The sequence below is a fragment of the Hoplias malabaricus genome, chromosome X2 (assembly GCF_029633855.1).
Source record: "Hoplias malabaricus isolate fHopMal1 chromosome X2, fHopMal1.hap1, whole genome shotgun sequence".
Classification (NCBI taxonomy): Eukaryota; Metazoa; Chordata; class Actinopteri; order Characiformes; family Erythrinidae; genus Hoplias; species Hoplias malabaricus.
Genome location: NC_089819.1, coordinates 497103 through 514575, shown reverse-complemented (window position 1 = coordinate 514575; position 17473 = coordinate 497103). Strand labels below are relative to the sequence as shown.

At 36.0% G+C, this 17473-nt stretch overlaps 1 protein-coding gene across 1 annotated transcript in view; it reads left to right on the top strand.

Annotated features, from left to right (window-relative positions):
- The window catches only part of LOC136676185 (midkine-B-like), a 28411-nt gene extending 14594 nt beyond the window's left edge, over window positions 1–13817 (top strand). Inside the window, exons 2-5 of the mRNA XM_066653026.1 lie at window positions 4571–4662; window positions 5673–5810; window positions 6863–7024; window positions 13231–13817. Coding sequence (XP_066509123.1) covers window positions 4572–4662; window positions 5673–5810; window positions 6863–7024; window positions 13231–13259 — 420 coding nt within the window. The 5' untranslated portion in view covers window position 4571 and the 3' untranslated portion in view covers window positions 13260–13817. The remainder of the gene's footprint in view (window positions 1–4570; window positions 4663–5672; window positions 5811–6862; window positions 7025–13230) is intronic.
- Window positions 13818–17473: the final 3656 nt, after the last annotated feature.

Genomic DNA, 17473 nt, shown 5'->3' with positions numbered 1-17473 from the left:
CACGAAATAACATTACTTAGAAACCTAGGAAAGGGCAGGAAACAACACTACAAGACTGGGGCATGAAACAGGCAGTAGACGAACAAGGAACGAGAAACAAACACTAATATAACAACTGGGAAACAGAACGAAACGACACGACCTGATTTGAACAGAGCAAAACTACAAATGACATCACACAAACACAAACAACACAAATGACCGATCACAGGAAGTGAGGGAAGAGGACTTAAATACATGAACTAACAAGAAACACCTGACAAAGATAATGACAAAGAGGCGGAACAAAAGGTGGAGCTAGAGTGGAACGAGGGCGGAGATAGGAAAAACAACAAACAGACAGAGCCACATGGTAGGAGAAAACAAACAAGAAAGTGCCAAGATGTGATAAGTTCCCAGCAACAGCACTATATGGGTGTGCTTTAAATAATATTGAAAAACAGTGTGTGTGCATTCTTAGAAAACATTCAGACTCATCAAATTTGTCATTTTGCCTGTACATATGCATGAAAAAACAGGAATCATGCTCATGTTAATAATATGGGCATGTGAATGCATTTCAATACCCTGTCATAAATTTGTCTTAAAATAACAACGTCTCATCAAATATTATACATTCATATCAATTTCATGTCCTCCAAAACTGGGGATTTACATCAAAACATTCTGCTCTTAACCATGTATTATATGTTATGCAGAGGTCTTTAAAGAATTAGTCCCAATTTTTTCAAAATGGCAAAAATATTAGTAAAGGTTATTTTACCTCACACAATACTTTCTGCATAAAGGAAGCAGTTACTTTTCTTACTACAAATGTGTGCCAATGATTGGATTTGCACATAATAAAGAGTAAGAGTGGCATAAATCAACCCAGCACAGTTCATTTGTGTCAGCCATAAAGAACAAGCCTGTTAAACCTATTATTCTGCTCCAGTGAAACAATCTAATAACCTTCCTCAATGAAGTGTGACTGTTTTTTTTCTTTTCATTTTAGAGCAGTAAAATGTGAAAACCTCAGTTCATGTAAAAGTAGTACCATTCACCATGGTTTGACCTGGATTATCTCAGAGATCCTTTAAAGTCCTGGGAAAAAGCTACAGTAAACAGTGTTATCAGTTACATCATGCCCAATGAATAAATATGTCCAATGTCATGACAGCATTGACCTAAGTAAATGCACACTTGGGCGCAAGGTCAAATACTTTATTGATTGGACTGAAATACTTTTAGGTGAGTAGAATACTCTTGTGCACAAATGAATATCAAAACACAGAAACAAACTGCTTTAATCACAAAGACCACCATCAACAGAGACAAGTGCATAGAGAGAAGAAGTGAACACCAGAGACACATTCCATTTCCATCATATGTCAACAATATCAACTTAGTAATGTATTTCAGAACATTGTATTATTTAATATATTTTTATATTTTAATGTTTCTTTATTTTTTTATTTTTTTTAATTATTTGACTTACTGCCCTGTGAAGGACTGACACCCCCTCCAGGGTGTATTCCTGCCTTGAGCCCAATGATTCCAGGTAGGCTCTGGACCCACCACGACTCTGAACCGGATAAGCGGTTATAGATAATGAATGAAAATTTGACTTATAGTGGAAGTAAAAAATCTGTAAACAATAGTAATCTTGCAAATGACGATATTATAATATATATATATATATAGTATGATATTATTATATGCGCTTACTGACTGACTGACACCTAATGTTGAAACGCGAATGTGCTTTTAATGTACTGTTAATTCAGCCATACTTCACAAAGAGACCTAAAGGTGGCGACACTACACTGTCTGTTGTTAGTTCAGCCACATTTCACATTCTAGTTTGTGAACTAAATTTGGAACCGTTCAGCGGTGACCAGAGGTCCTCTTTTCCCTGGACAAGTACCCTTTTGAGACCTAAAATGAGTGTTCTAGGGGTCAGAGAGTTGAGAGCTGAATTGGGACACACTTGCGCTGCTTCAGCTTCACCATCCACCGCGGTGCGGCTCAGTGTTTTAATGGAGCCTTTAACAGAAATGTGTTGAATGTTGTTGAGGTATTATTTATTATATTCTCCTTTTTATGTCTGGAGCCTTTTGTTTTCTACTACTTGGTCATAAAATTACATTATCATGAAAAGTTGATTTTTTCATTAGTTCTCAGTTATAATAATCAAATAAAAAGAAATAAACCCTTGAATTATATCAGTCTGTGTGTAATGAATGAGTATAATATACAAGTTTCACTTTTTGAATAGAATTACTGAAATTAATCGACTCTTTCATGACGTAAAGAACCTATGACCTAACCCTATGATAAATATTACCTCAATAACGTTCAACACATTTCTGTTCAAGGCTCCAGTAAAACACTGAGCTGCTCACTGTGGTGGACGGTGGACCTACAGCGCTGAAGCGGAGCTAGTGTGTCCCAGTTCAGCTCTCAACTTTCTGACCCCTAGAACATGCATTTTTTTAGGTCCCAAAAAGAGTACTTGTCCAGGGAAAAGAGGACCTCTGGTCAGCGCCGAATGATTCCAAATTTAGTTCACAAACTGGAATGTGAAATATGGCTGAACTATCAATACTCCACCTATAGGTCACTCTGTGAATTACGGCTGAATTAACAGTTCCTACTCACGCATGCGCGTTTAAACAGTCAGTCAGTAAGCGCATATAATATCATATTATATATATATATATATATATATAGTATTATATTAAAAAGATATATTTTAATGCCATACTATATATATTTAACATACGGAAAGTCATCTTGTCTGTCCCTATAACAACATGAATACATGGACACACCTAACGGTTACTGATTTTCTGACGAGTAAGAAACAGACAAAATCTCCATTCTCTATTAAAGCCAGAACACCAGAGCGAGGTGTTATTCAATATAAACAAGGCTATGAATTTGTTACAGCACCTTTTTATCAGTCGGACCCTTATATTAGGTCCCTTATCGGACCTAATGTCAGTACATAAATATCTAGCCCCCAGCAATGCCCTGTTTCTTTATCAAGTATAGATTACCTGGTTGATAAAATGTTAAGGTGCTTGGTTTTAGAAATGTTCAAAAACATAAATGTTAACTTGTTGTTTTCTGGTAAATAAGTTGCTTTAATGTCATCTCAACACAGTGCTTCAGTTTTGTAGCTTTGTATGAGCAGAAAATAACAGGCTTTCCATGATCATACACACACTGTCAGCAACTGACAAGATAAGCTATTTTTATATATAGTTTGTTTATATAGTTTGTTATTATTGTAAACAAAGACATTGATACGAAGCACCAAATCTTCTCCAGACCTTCCAATGACAATTGTATGTATTTTGGGCTTTCCTGTTTTTGAAATACCAGAAAAACCTTTGTGACAATGGCTATATGGGTCATGGCGGTCCGGCTAAACTAGGCTTGCCTAGTTTCTTTTTGCTCTTGTAATAATAAAGACTGTATGTAAAAAAAAGTATGTTTCTCTGAACAAAGAATGTAATAGTAATAATTAGTTCAACTTATATAGCACCTTTTGCAAACTTAAGTATGCTATACAATCATAGCAAAGAAAAACAGATATATGAAGGACACAAGAAGAAAGAAATGTTTTACAGAGATTTTTAGAGCCTTAAATGTGAGAAGGAGAATTTTGTACCCTAGATTTAACAGGAAGCCAATACAGTTGCAGAAGAACAGGAGCAATATGAGCTCTGTGCGTGGTGAAAGTAAGAGCCCTGGCTACTGAGTTTTGGATGTACTGGAACTGGCTGATCAGTTTGACTGGTAGAGCATAAAAAAGTGAATTACAATATTCAATACAAGAAAAGCTGAAGGCATTAATCAACATCAAAGAAAAACTATGCTCTAATATCAGTATTGCTTATCTTATATAATAGTAATGATAATATAATTATTAATTAATTATAACAAATTAATGTAAGGGTGGCATGGTGGCGCAGCAGGTAGTGTCGCAGTCACACAGCTCCAGGGACTTGGAGGTTGTGGGATTGATTCCCGCTCCGGGTGACTGTCTGACTGAATATTATTATATTAATTCTTTATAACAAATGAATAAGCCCTACTCAAGCAATATGGGTTGATGTGCTGATGATACAAATGCTTTGTATCTGTATTCCTTTTTTTCCTAGCTCCTTCACTGTACCAACTGTGTTGTTTTGTTTTTTGGAGGCCATCTGACTACCTTCTTTGGCAAACATACACTTTAACATTTGAACAGCTGTGTACTGCCACTGGTTGGCACTTCTTGCAAACACCTGGCCAGGTTAAATTCAGTAGCTCCATGAGGCAAGTATAAGCCACCAATATCACAGCTGTGAATTGAGGATTTGTCTTGAGGAATGATGAACACAAATTTAAATCCATATATGAGATTTTTCTCTTTAGTGGAACAATTTAGTAATGTATGAAAAATGTTCAGTCAGAGGTGCGATTAACAGAACGGTTACAAGTTTAATCTCGTCTACTACTCTCATGAGCCCATTGCTGTTAAATTGTTAGATTTCATATAAAGTTAAAATCACTGATTTATTTTACGTGTTTTTTCCAGGATGCGCAGCTTATTTTCCACTTACTTTCCACTTTTCCTGCTGCTTGTGGCCTTAATGATCGTCACTACAGAGGCTGGGAAAAACAAGAAAGGTAATTTCATTTTTTTAAGCTCCTATATCAGAATTTCTGCTTTAAGATAAAAGACTACCAAGAGCTTAAAACAAGATTTAAAAATTGTCCATAGTTCATTTTAGTATATTTTTTCACATCAGACAAATTTCCAGTTAAAAGAATTCCCTGTATCTAGATCAGACTTCTTCCATTCTTTTGTGTATTCTAATGAGTACAGGTCCAGGGGTATCAAGCTGATTTTCCAGATACTTTCAGAGTGTTTTCTAAATTCTAACTCAAAATTTTACTCAAAAAGGCCTCTTAGCTGATGATTTTTATCACTTGCATTAAACGAGGTGTTAAGCCTTAAGGGCTATGCAGTGCTATGGCCCATCAGGACTCAAGCTGACATCCCTCTTTCATTATCTGACTCTTTGATAATTACCAGTCTACCCATTAATACTCCAGGATATTAATATTGACAATACATCACACTACCTGTTGTAACTGACCCGTTGTAAATTCACATGGGTGAACCTATTTTGTGACTAATTTCATGACTGACTTCATTACACTTACCAATGATTTATGTTTGTTGGATCACACAAATGCCTTGATACATTAAAATACTCACAGAAGCATATATGAAACATCTTTAGTTGGTCAGGATGCTCATACATAAAAATAAATAAATAAATAAAAATCAATTTGGATGCTGCAAAATCAGTATGGTGATATTAACTATCAGATAATATAGTGCCTTATACATTCTTTATATTTTAATCAGTGTAATTATTATGTGTTATAATTTGATTGTACTGTGGGTTTTAACATAAAATAGAATAAATATATTGGTCATATTTATAATCTTAGGACTGGACTGAAAACCTGGACCTGACAACTAGCTAAACACCACCAAGATCTGAATTTTGCAAAATTATAAAGTCATACATCACATAATAATGAAGCTCATTTGTTAAATGCTGTATTACTGTAGTTTGTTTGTAGACATAATCAGAAAAGTCCTGTATGAAAAAATGTTCCATCAGACTGTAAAGGTTGGCGCTTTGGTGCCTGTGTTGCCAAAAATGGAGACTGTGGATCCGGCACAAGAGAAGGCACCTGCGATAATCAGACCAAGAAGATGAAATGCAAAATACCCTGCAACTGGAAGAAAGAGTTTGGTGGTGAGATAGTTAAAACACAGTATTATAATATGTAACAGACATAATTACACCTCAAGCATACTTCTATATATACCTCAGTATAAATTTGTTCCTCACATGTTCCAAACAGAACAAAATTAACAATGGCATTTTCTGCACATTTTCCAAGAAATAAAATAGTTTGTTTGCTGTGTTTAACATGGTGGGGAAAATTTGAAATATACAATCTGCCATGACTGTTAATGTCAGCAAATAAAATTTTAATGTCAGCAAATAACCAGTAATTGTGCTTTAAAATGAGTAGAAGTATGTGCTTGGAGTCCTGTCACACATATATGTGTATCTTTTTTATGCCTGTATGTAACTGTAACATACCCTGACATACAGGCCGGCAAATGGGAGGTGGTTCGAGGAAAATCTGAAAATGTCCTCCGAACGGCAACAGAACACCACAGCCAGTAGTTGTATTTCATATTCATTGAATTGGCAACATAGTAGAGTTTGTAAGTGTGGAGTGAGCGTGTAGGACAGGAGAGCAAGATCTATAGGTTGTAGTGTGGGTTCAAGAAATCTTCTTGCTAGTTCGAAATATCTGCGCGCACCCAGAAAGGAGCATTCTCTGGTCCTTCATTAATAGTCACAGGGTGATGCAGACAGGACGTTTTTGACTGAATATTTTTGGTTGGTGAGTTTGTCACACTAAGGTATTTAAAACTCCAGCAGCCCTGCTGTGACTGATCCATTAATACCATCACAATACACACTGTAAATTGGGACTGATAATATGGAAAAATTAATTTAGCAACAAAGAGGTCATTTAAATAGTTTGGCTGATCCATGTATGTCCATGTACATCTTTAATTAAAGTTTAATTTATACAATATGTATAGTATTATAGCATAACGTTATATTTCATTGTAACACAGTAGAGGGGAAATTGTTACAGTTACTAGTAACTGCAAAACCTGATTACCAATTTCTTATGAATGAAAACATAAGGTCCTGTTTTTTATTATATGTTTAGAAACAAAAATCCTAAATCCTGTGTTTTCTGTGTGCGTTTTTGTGTTCAGCTGACTGCAAGTATAAGTTTGCTAACTGGGGTGAATGCGACACTGCTGCGGGCATTAAGTCTCGCTCTGGAATGCTACAGAAGTCCCTCTTCGATGTTGAATGCCAGCCCACTGTCATAGTGTCTAAACCCTGTGGCACCAAGAGCAAAGCCAAGTCCAAAGGTATAAATCCACATTTTCTAACTCTCCTTATGTAGGACTTTTAGAGTTTTTTTATGTAATGTTTTAGAGTCTGTTTAGACATAAATAAGGAGCCAATACACTTCTGTATAATCAGCCCTGATTGAGCATATAACAGCTACAAGTGGGGTACTTTATACAAGTAGCCATGAGTTCACACATTTAGGTTGTACAGTGTCCAGTGATGATGAAGAAGTGAAAATTTAATTAAAATTTAAATACTCCGGCTTCTCAGGATTTTTAACACTTTCCTCAGTGTTGGATTATTGACATAATTTGTTTTAGGTTGTTTTGTTATAATCAAGTTTAAGGTGCACTTATCAAGATTAAAGGTAAGTGTTATCTAGCAGCTAAGTGGATGACTTACAATAACAATGGACTAATGTTTCCTCTTTGTAGTATTCTCCCAGTCCTGCCCATTATGCCTGTCACAATAATTACATTAATGACTTATTTCCTCAATAATTTTGCTGACCCTATCGTCAATTGTGTTTACGTGTGTTTGTTTACATAGAAGAAAATCACCAGTATTTTAACCACTCGTCCTGTTGTGTTCTTTGGGTTTCCATAGTCTCTCAATTCTGAGGCTATTTATGTTGATTGTTTGAAATTAATTTTTTATTTATTTAGAGTATTTAAACAATTTCTATAATCCAATGGTAAATAAATTTTTGATAAAATTTCATTGCTGTTTGAAGAGGTGTATTTTAGGGCTAGGCGGTATCCACATTTTTCATACCGACATATGGTTTCAAAATTTTATACCAGTATACACTGTGGTACACAGGGTGTGGGTGTGTGAGGGGGTTCACTGTCGAGTTGCACCAATCATTATATTTCTGAGCACAAAGTCGAGTGAAGGGTCTTCTGAGTATTTTGTCTGTTTTCATCTTTCTTCCTCTCTTAACCCAAACCCAGTGCTAAACTCACAACTGCAGTGGGCTACTGGGCTTGTTTTTCTGTACCCATTGTCAGACTGTCACATCTCCAGTCAGTGAGCTCCTACAGGGCCCCCTCCCTAAATGCACAAAAATGTTTAGCCATGTTCTTAAAGACACAGAAAAGAAATTTGACACAGCACACACGTCATAAATACCGCCCTTGTTTTCAAATACCGGCCACATTTTTAAGTACCGCAGTATACGGTATTATCATTATAGCGCCCAACCCTAGTGTAAATGCATTATTATGCTATTATATTATCATTATATCAGTGGCATAAAATGGTCATATTGTTTATAGCAATTATTTCTGGGACAATATATCGACCACAAAAATAGTGTAACTACAATTCTCAGCCTTTGATTAGACAGTGGGCATTGTTTTACTATATACTAGCATGATGATGTCACTTTCGAAACATTACCTGAGTATGCACGTGATTAACAATTGTGTAAAAATAAACATTGATAGAGTTTAATGGGTACAGTTTTAGAATAAAACTACACTTATAAAGGTTTGTAAATGATTTAAAACCTGTTTATTAAGGGTTATTAGATATGTTTTAATGCATTAAAAGTCATTAATATCCAGTTAAATCACATAGACAGAAAGGGCAACAGTGACCTGTTGTTTGCCAAATAGTGAACCCACATCCAGCTACACTGCTAAACCTCAGGTTTTGCCATATACTGACCTTACTTTGTCTTCCCCATAAATTGGCATTAATCTTTTCAGCTTTATTACATAGTTGTTAAAAAGTTAATAAACCACCAGGTTTATATTAACCATCAACATAATATCTTTTATATATTAATGATAATATGGTGCACCTTAACATGTGAAATTACTAAATTCACATTCTCAGATCTGAGCTTATTCTTTGCCTTGACATTTTCAGTATGTTCTCTGACACTTTCAGTATTAGTTGAAAAATAGGTCATAGGTCATCTCTGACTTACAAATGATTATTAATGATGTTTAAGGTGTTTACAACCTAATTTATAACAAAGTAGTAAACTGGTAAGTCATTTGCAAACCTTTATAAATGTAGCCTTATTTTAAAGTGGTACCTTTCAATGCTTTATAAATACCTGTTAAAGAGGAATGATGCAAATTCAGTGACCAGTACTGCCCCCATCATATCTAACAGTTCTCACCATTTATAAAAGTCCTTACAATATTCACACATGTTTTACTATGTTTCTTATCATTAAGAGTTTTTTGGCAGCAGAGTGTGCATTTTTTTAATCCACAGTATAAGCATCTGCTGCCACAGATATACAGATGTTTTTTGTGCTAATTCGAAAATGAAAAGAAATTGGCTGATGCCTCTAAGACTGGATTTGGAAGCACTGACAAGGTGAGTACATAGTTACTGTCTACTAGTCTCAGTCACAGATGCCTGCCCACAAGTTGACTGAGTGTCAAATGCTTTCAGTACACTAATCTGGCCTCACAGTTACGATTCTGCCAGTTGCATTCTGATTGGCCCTCTGTATAGCCATGTACTTCCATGTATTGTTTTGTACGGAGAAAATGGAGATAAATGTTTTTCTTTGAACAACAACAAAATAATTGACGGCATATTTTAGCTTTAGTATGAAATAATTTTACAAATCAGTTTTCTTACTGAACAAGTTCAGATTTACTAGAAACCTTGGCTAGTGAACTAAGAGCTATTCCACTGAGACCCCTGCTACCACTTTAGCATTTCCATTCAGTGACTCTTTCTATGGCCTTTTTGTTTATTTTGAGATGCTTATGTTCCTATGTTAGGTTTAAAATGTCTAATGTGAGGGGGAAAAAACAAAGGTCCGACTGAGTGTGAAGCCCTCTCCAAAAAAAGGCAAACAACCAAATGTCTTTTATCAGTGTGTGTGTTAGTTTGGGCAATTGTGGAGGTTTTTATGCATGAGTAATGTAAGCTTTTGTCTTCTGTGGGATCACAAGGCCCTCAGTGGGCGTTTGAGTAGGACGCTGAATCGAAGATGAGCCAGGGAGCTGCAATGGAGAGGCCAGGCTACATGAAGCTGGTTTTGTTCCACTATGCTGATTCGTTTATGATTTTGAGATAAATCTTCTAGGTTTATCAAACCTTGAAAAACAGAGGCTTATATTGAAAAATTAAACATGGGGACTGTATAAAGGCACTGGGCTGCATTCTAGGGCTGCATAGAATAATGGAAATTTCCTTCAGACTTATGTATCTAGGTCTATGTGCAGAAGAGTGTGGCTGTAAATGCCATGTTATCTTTGTGAGAAAACAGTTTACTACAGTATTTATTCGGTCCCATAGAAATGAAAGCCAGGTTAACTGAAACTTTTGAACTGCCATTAAAACAAAAATTTTACCCAAAATACAAAATTAAATTGTTAAAATGTTAACAAAGTCATGTTCTAAGTGTTTTGATGTTTTGATGTGAAATGCTCTATTTTAGAAGCAGTATTAAATATGGCGATCAGATCCAGACATTCAAAGCATTCAACAGCTCACAGAAAGATATTACACAAAATTGTTATAAATAAAGTACATGTTGACTGAGGCATAGTTTGTCATATTTTTATGATGAGATACTGTACTTTTATCTGTCCTTTTTTAAAAAAGCCATTCTTGTTGAAGTGTTACATAGAGGGTGTTGTTTGACGAAATTGTATGCAAATATTTTCATTTTGTATAAACACTCAGAAGACATAATTGTTCACTGGCTTTTTGGGTTGCAAATAAACTGGCTATATTTATGTGACGTTGTTGCTAATCCTGATCCCTGTTGGTAACAAAAAAAAAAGTTGGTAAAATGTACAGTGCAACATTCCACCTTAAGACTCTCTGAATTACTTTGTTTGCATTTCACAATTTAGATTATGCAAGGCTTTTTTTACTTCTGGTATTTTAATTTAAAGGAACAATAGGTAGCTTATAACTTTAAAATCATTGTAGTGTTCTCTTCGCAACTCCAGGCTTAGCACTGCAGAAACTGTACTATGTAACTTTGGAAGAAGGTGGGAAACCACAACCACTCCTTCCCCTATTGATTTCAGGGTAATGCTGTAAAACTGAATAACACTCTGCAGCTGCAAGGTTAGCCCAGGAGCAAAAATACCAAACCTTACCTAATGTCCCTTTAAGACAAAGGAAGAGTCTGATATACTAATGTTAAGCCCAGAATATTTGTCAAATGTTTGTTTTTAATCGACTAAATCATACATATATATCTGTTGCTCAGTTAGTAGCATGTAGTGCTCATCAATAGTTTTCCTAAAAAATAAAATATACAAAAACCGTGTCCTTTCAGAGGCCCTGTATCATCAATAAGGCATCTGTTAACACCTCTTTTCACTGTGTCAGAGCAAATGTAACAATGAGTGCTAATAAATATTAGTAAAGTGGACTCATACAAATTGTGATGATGTACAGTACCTGTGACACATCACCAAGAGAAACCATTATATGTATACTTACCTGTACTTACTCACCTGCAGATGGGTCATGTGAGAGGGAAAAGAGTACTATCTCTTGATGCTGAGTTTTACTTACCTGGTTGAATCCATTCTCCATAGAGGGAAGCGAGAATTAGCATCTAGAAGAGGGAAAATATATTAACTAATAAATATTGATATTATGAATAAATGTAAAACATGCCATGGCCGTAATTGAATCTTGGTAAAGTTGTTAGTTCATTGTTATTTTTATTGTTTATGAAACTTGTGTATCCAAGATACAATAACTTTTACCTCTTAAGGGAATGGTATATTCTAGGGGGCGGGGCTACCTATATATATACACAAGGGTAAAAGAGAAACACTCTGCTAGACCGTAGCGAGAGAACATAACCCAAGTGTATATAATAAGACTCAATTGACTTTGTTGTCATTATCTTTTTTTGTCTCTGCTAATAGAGAATTTCGTTTTGTAAATTTTTTGTTCTCAAGGAGCGCGCGTGTATATATTGTAAATAGTAATGTAAAGTCTCGTGTGTAAATAAAGGTGGAAGGGAACCAAAAATCGAACCCCTCGGTGTTATTTCGAGTCAACCTTACATCATCTCAGGCCTCTCGTCCGACTCTACCCATAGAGAACACCTCCCACCATTACACGTTGCGATGGTGAAGGGGTGAGCTTTATCACACAAATGCTGAGTTTAAAGATAATGAAGAAAAATCTTGGCAAATGCTCATGAGAAACAAACACAGACATACAAAATTCAGTGTTGGAATGTTAAAGACTTTTAATAATACAAAGCCCTTTGTCCACCTGATGGGAACGACATAAAAATATAACGTGAAATACTGCACTCTTAACAAAGGAGGGTTCTTCAGCAAAGGTGATGGTTCTCCTAAGAACAATGGGTCCACTGCTGGTTTACTGGAGTAAGTGGTAGCTCACTTTTAGCTCACTTCTTAGTGCTGGACATCGATTCTGGTAATAAGTGCTATTCTGTCAGTTGCTGTGGTTATAATGGCTGGAGTAACACCAAAGTTACAATTTATGGTTGTAATACCACAATACCAGAGTACCACAGTGCAGAGTATGTTATGAGTGATGTATGAGTTTTATCATGTAGTCAACATCATTATATTCAATTACACACTCACCAGATCAACATCACCTGAAACACAGAGAGTCATTTGCTGGTGTAGATATCACCTGATATGTGTGTGTGCATGCGCGCGTGTGTGTGAGAGAAAGAGACAGGGATGTGTCAGTAGAAGCCCATAGAGCTGGTCGTGTTTGTGAGAGAGGGAGATGGGTCTGAGACTTGATTTAGTGTTCATGTAGAACCATGAACACATGAAGAAACTTTTTCATGATTCTTTAGATTGATGTGAGAATTTGTTATATATGGTTCCATATTGCACCTTTAGAGAAGGGTTCTATATGGCACCAAAAAGTGTTCTTCTGTGGTTACAATGTCAGGCACATTATACAGAACCATTGTTAGCACATAGCATCAGTCTGAAGAACCCCATTACAATGCAACAATCCCTTTAATCATGAAAAAGGGTCTTGAAGTGTTCAAGGGTTCTATAATGTAACAAAAAATAAAAAATAAAATAAAATAAAAACCTTTGTAGAACTATAACTCTTAAGTGCATAGTACACGATACATCCTTAACTAAATAACCCTTTTTTAAAATTTAATTATTTATTTATTTATTTTGACAACCGGTAAGCAGTGCCAAAGCTTCAACATCAAATGGAAGAAGTAAATTAAACATTGTTCCTCTGTGTTCTGCTCTCTTTTCAGGGAAGAAAGGGAAAGGGAAGGGAAATTAGAGAGAAGGAGAGATCTGGGAAAGGCATGAGGACTCACCCTTCACCATAAGATGAACAAACAGTTCTCCAAACACCAGCTTTTCGTTTCTTAATCTGCCATCTAACTTCAAGACAGATACTTTGTCAGACACAGCTTTGTATTCCATTCTGTGAAGCTGAGGATCCTGTAGTTTGTGTTCTAGAGCACAGGAGTGTGTCGAACTGAGATGCTTGACTGACACACTGTGAAGCATTTCTTTCAGAAGTGAGAATGAAAGGCTGATATTTGGAGGAGAATTTTGCTGACCCCACCCCCTTCCAGCTCTCTGTAGAAGACAGAGAGATTATACTCTACCACTCTCTGTCAAAACCTCACTTTTTCTGATATAACACAAGAAATACACACACACACACACAAAACACCAGCCTGTGTACTTTAATTTTTATAATAAATAAGTAGTCTTTTTTTTATTTTTATTTTTTGTTTATTATTATTATTATTATTATTATTTTTAATCTTCCTGCTCTTTTTGTAGGATAAATGTAAGAATTATGAAAAAAAATAATTTGAAATAAAATATTTTGAAAGGAAATTTGTGCTTTATATTATTGTTTTCAAAGGTGTCAACATTGTAAACAATATTTTTTAAAAAGGCATTGAGCTACCTGGACATGGACCTGGCACAACAACAAAGCTGGTTGCATCTAATAAAGATTTCATATATGAGAAAGAGAAGACAAGCAAGATTGTTTGCACTATTGTTTTACATCTATAAAGCCAAAGGCTTCTGTCCATCCATCCAATGTAAGCAGATAACCCAAAACTGGGGGTCTGAAAGGCTGTGTGGCTGCCAAATATTTAAATAAAAATAAATGAACATTTATTTATTCATAAATAAATGAAAATTTATTTAAATGAATTAAATAAATAAATGTGTTGGCCACTCCAGAGTCCAATTTCTAAGACAACACTAGAAAATTGAAAGCAAGTATGTGAAGACTGGGAGCTGTAATAAAGACACATGCGAGCACAATATGCTACTAAAATGTGATTTTACAGTGCCTTGCGAAAGTATTCGGCGCCCTTGCACTTTTCAACCTTTTGCCACATTTCAGGCTTCAAACATAAAGATATAAAATAACATTTTTTGTGAAGAATCAACAAGTGGGACACAATCCTGAAGTGGAATGAAATTTATTAACAAATAAATTTTTTAACAAATAAAATCTGAAAAGTGGGACGTGCATTATTATTCGGCCCCTTTACTTTCAGTGCAGCAAACTCCAGAAGTTCAGTGAGGATCTCTGAATTTTCCCAAGTGACTGATGATGATACATAGAATTCACCTGTGTGTAATCAAGTCTCCGTATAAATGCACCTGCTCTGTGATTGTCTCAGGATTCTGTTCAAAGCGCATGAAGACCAAGGAACACACCAGGCAGGTCCAAGATACTGTTGTGGAGAAGTTTAAAGCTGGATATGGATACAAAAAGACCACTGCAAATCTACCAAGACCTGGCCGTCCCTCTAAACTTTCATCTCGAACAAGGAGAAGACTGATCAGAGATGCAGCCAAGAGGCCCATGATCACTCTGGATGAACTGCAGAGATCTACAGCTGAGGTGAGAGAGTCTGTCCATAAGACAACAATCAGTCACCCATTGCACAAATCTGACCTTTATGGAAGAGTGGCAAGAAGAAAGCCATTTCTCAAAGTTTTAAGTTTGCCACAAGCCACCTCAGAGACACACCAAACATGTGGAAGAAGGTGTTCTGGTCAGATGAAACCAAAATCGAACAGTTTAGCCACAGTGCAAAACGATATGTTTGGCGTAAAAGCAACACAGCTCATCACCCTGAACACACCATCCCCACTGTCAAACATGGCTTTTCGTCAGCAGGGACAGGGAAGATGGTCAAAAATGATGGGAAGATGGATGGGGCCAAATACAGGACCATTCTTGAAGAAAACCTGTTGGAGCCTGCAAGAGACCTGAGACTGGGATGGAGATTTATCTTCCAACAAGACAATGATCCAAAACATAAAGCCAAATCTACAATGTAATGGTTCACAAATAAACGTATCCAGGTGTTAGAATGGCCAAGTCAAAGTCCAGACCTGAATCCAATCGAGAATCTGTGGAAAGAGCTGAAGACTGCTGTTCACAAATTGTCTCCATTTAACCTCACTGAGCTCGAGCTGTTTTGCAAGGAAGAATGGGCAAGAATTTCAGTCTCTCGATGTGCAAAACTGATAGAGACATACCCCAAGCGACTTGCAGCAAAAGGTGGCGCTACAAAGTATTAACGCAAGGGGGCCGAATAATATTGCACGCCCCACTTTTCAGTTTTTTGTTTGTTAAAAATGTTTGACACATCCAATAAATTTCATTCCACTTCAAGATTGTGTCCCACTTGTTATTGATTCTTCACAAAAAATAAAATTTTTATATCTTTATGTTTGAAGCCTGAAATGTGGCAAAAAGTTCAAGGGGACCGAATACTTTCGCAAGGCACTATATGTTTATCATATACTCTCCAGATTCAGTTAATCAAAAGTAGTCTTTTTTAACCAGTAAAACTGCACTGAACGCTGTGAGTGTTCTACACTGACAAAGACTGAAAATCTGGGGTTCAAGGGTTTACAAAGGAACTCTGTGTGTATAAAACCTATAAGAACAACCTTGGGGTTTTAAAAAAAAAGCATAAGAAACACTGGATGCTTCACTGGATATTGCTAGTTAGTATGCTCCAACTCTTTTTCATTCTCTCTCTCTCTCTCTCTCTTTCATTTCTTTCTAATATCAGAAGGTGTTGAACTGTGACTACACAGCTTATATTATCTCCATAGAAAAGCACTGCCAAATTGGGATGCAGCCACCAATGCTCCTGAGGTCGCCAGGTCGAGAGGTACACTATTATTGCATATGCATCTGCATTTTCTCTAATGCTGGAGTGCCATTCAACAGCTTTGAGATTGGTTAACAGTGTTTGCTTTCTGGAATTGGCCATTCAGCATCTGTACCTGAGCACGCTAATGATTTTATGTTCCAAAATCTAGTCCAAAGCTTTCCCAGAAGACGTTATTCATAAGGTCTACTTTGTAGAGGCATATTAAAAGCCTACAAGATGAACATTAACCTAATTAGAAAATAGTCATTTATGCTTCCATCGAGCTTTGATAATTTCATTGATGTCTCCATAAATAGATTTGTATTGCTATACAGAGACATGCTTACCATAACAGCTCTGTAAGTACAAGATCTTTATTAGGTTTTGTGCATTAGAAAAAAAAAAAAACAGGTACAATCATCTGTACACCATTCCATAGTGACTTGGAGGGGGTGCTATTTCTGTTGATAGTCTGTAATAACCAAGTATGAATAACATTCGTCACAGGAACAGTGGATTGTATTTCACCTGCAGCAATGTCACAATTTACAGGCCACATTGCTTATTTTTAACATGTGCCACTAAAGCAAAGAATAGGATTATTGAACATTGAACATATTCGACTATTCAGGTAAATGTAAACATTACCTGAACACGCAGTTTCATACATCAAGTCAACCCCCCCCCCCCCACCACACACACACACCCTTTATGGCAATACATTTTAATACTGTCACCAAGAGAATGCTAGCTGGAGGTCCAAATGAGGTTGGAAAAATGAAATCTGTTTTTTTCTTTTTTTTTTGACATTCTCTCTGGATTGTTTATGAGGTAGAAAACAAATGAGATGCACGCTGGCATTAACTCAAATCCCACAGTGTTAATGAGCAACAAACAAAACCAACACATTATAAACTCCATTAGAATCATATTTACAGGAGTACTGCTCTTAAGCATGCCTTATATTATTTGGTTCAGTACTGAAAATCAGTCATGAAAATGAGGAAATATACTTTGCACCATGAGCTAATTTCCAAGTAAAAATAAATAAATAAATAAAAGGCCTTCAAATGAGGGACCAAATGTCAAGCTTTCCCATTTTTCCAACATCATAGATGCCATTAGGCACCAGCTACTTTCCATAATGAGCCTTAAACTTTTGTAACAAATATACAATCCCTCCATTATCGCCCCCAAACATCCAAATGTCATCACAAAAGAAAATATCTGTTTAATACATTTGCTTACAGACAGCAATATGTTTCATACTTAGTTTGTAAAACCACATGTAAATCTTTAATTAAATACAAGAGAAGTACAAGCATCCACATATGAAGTGCAG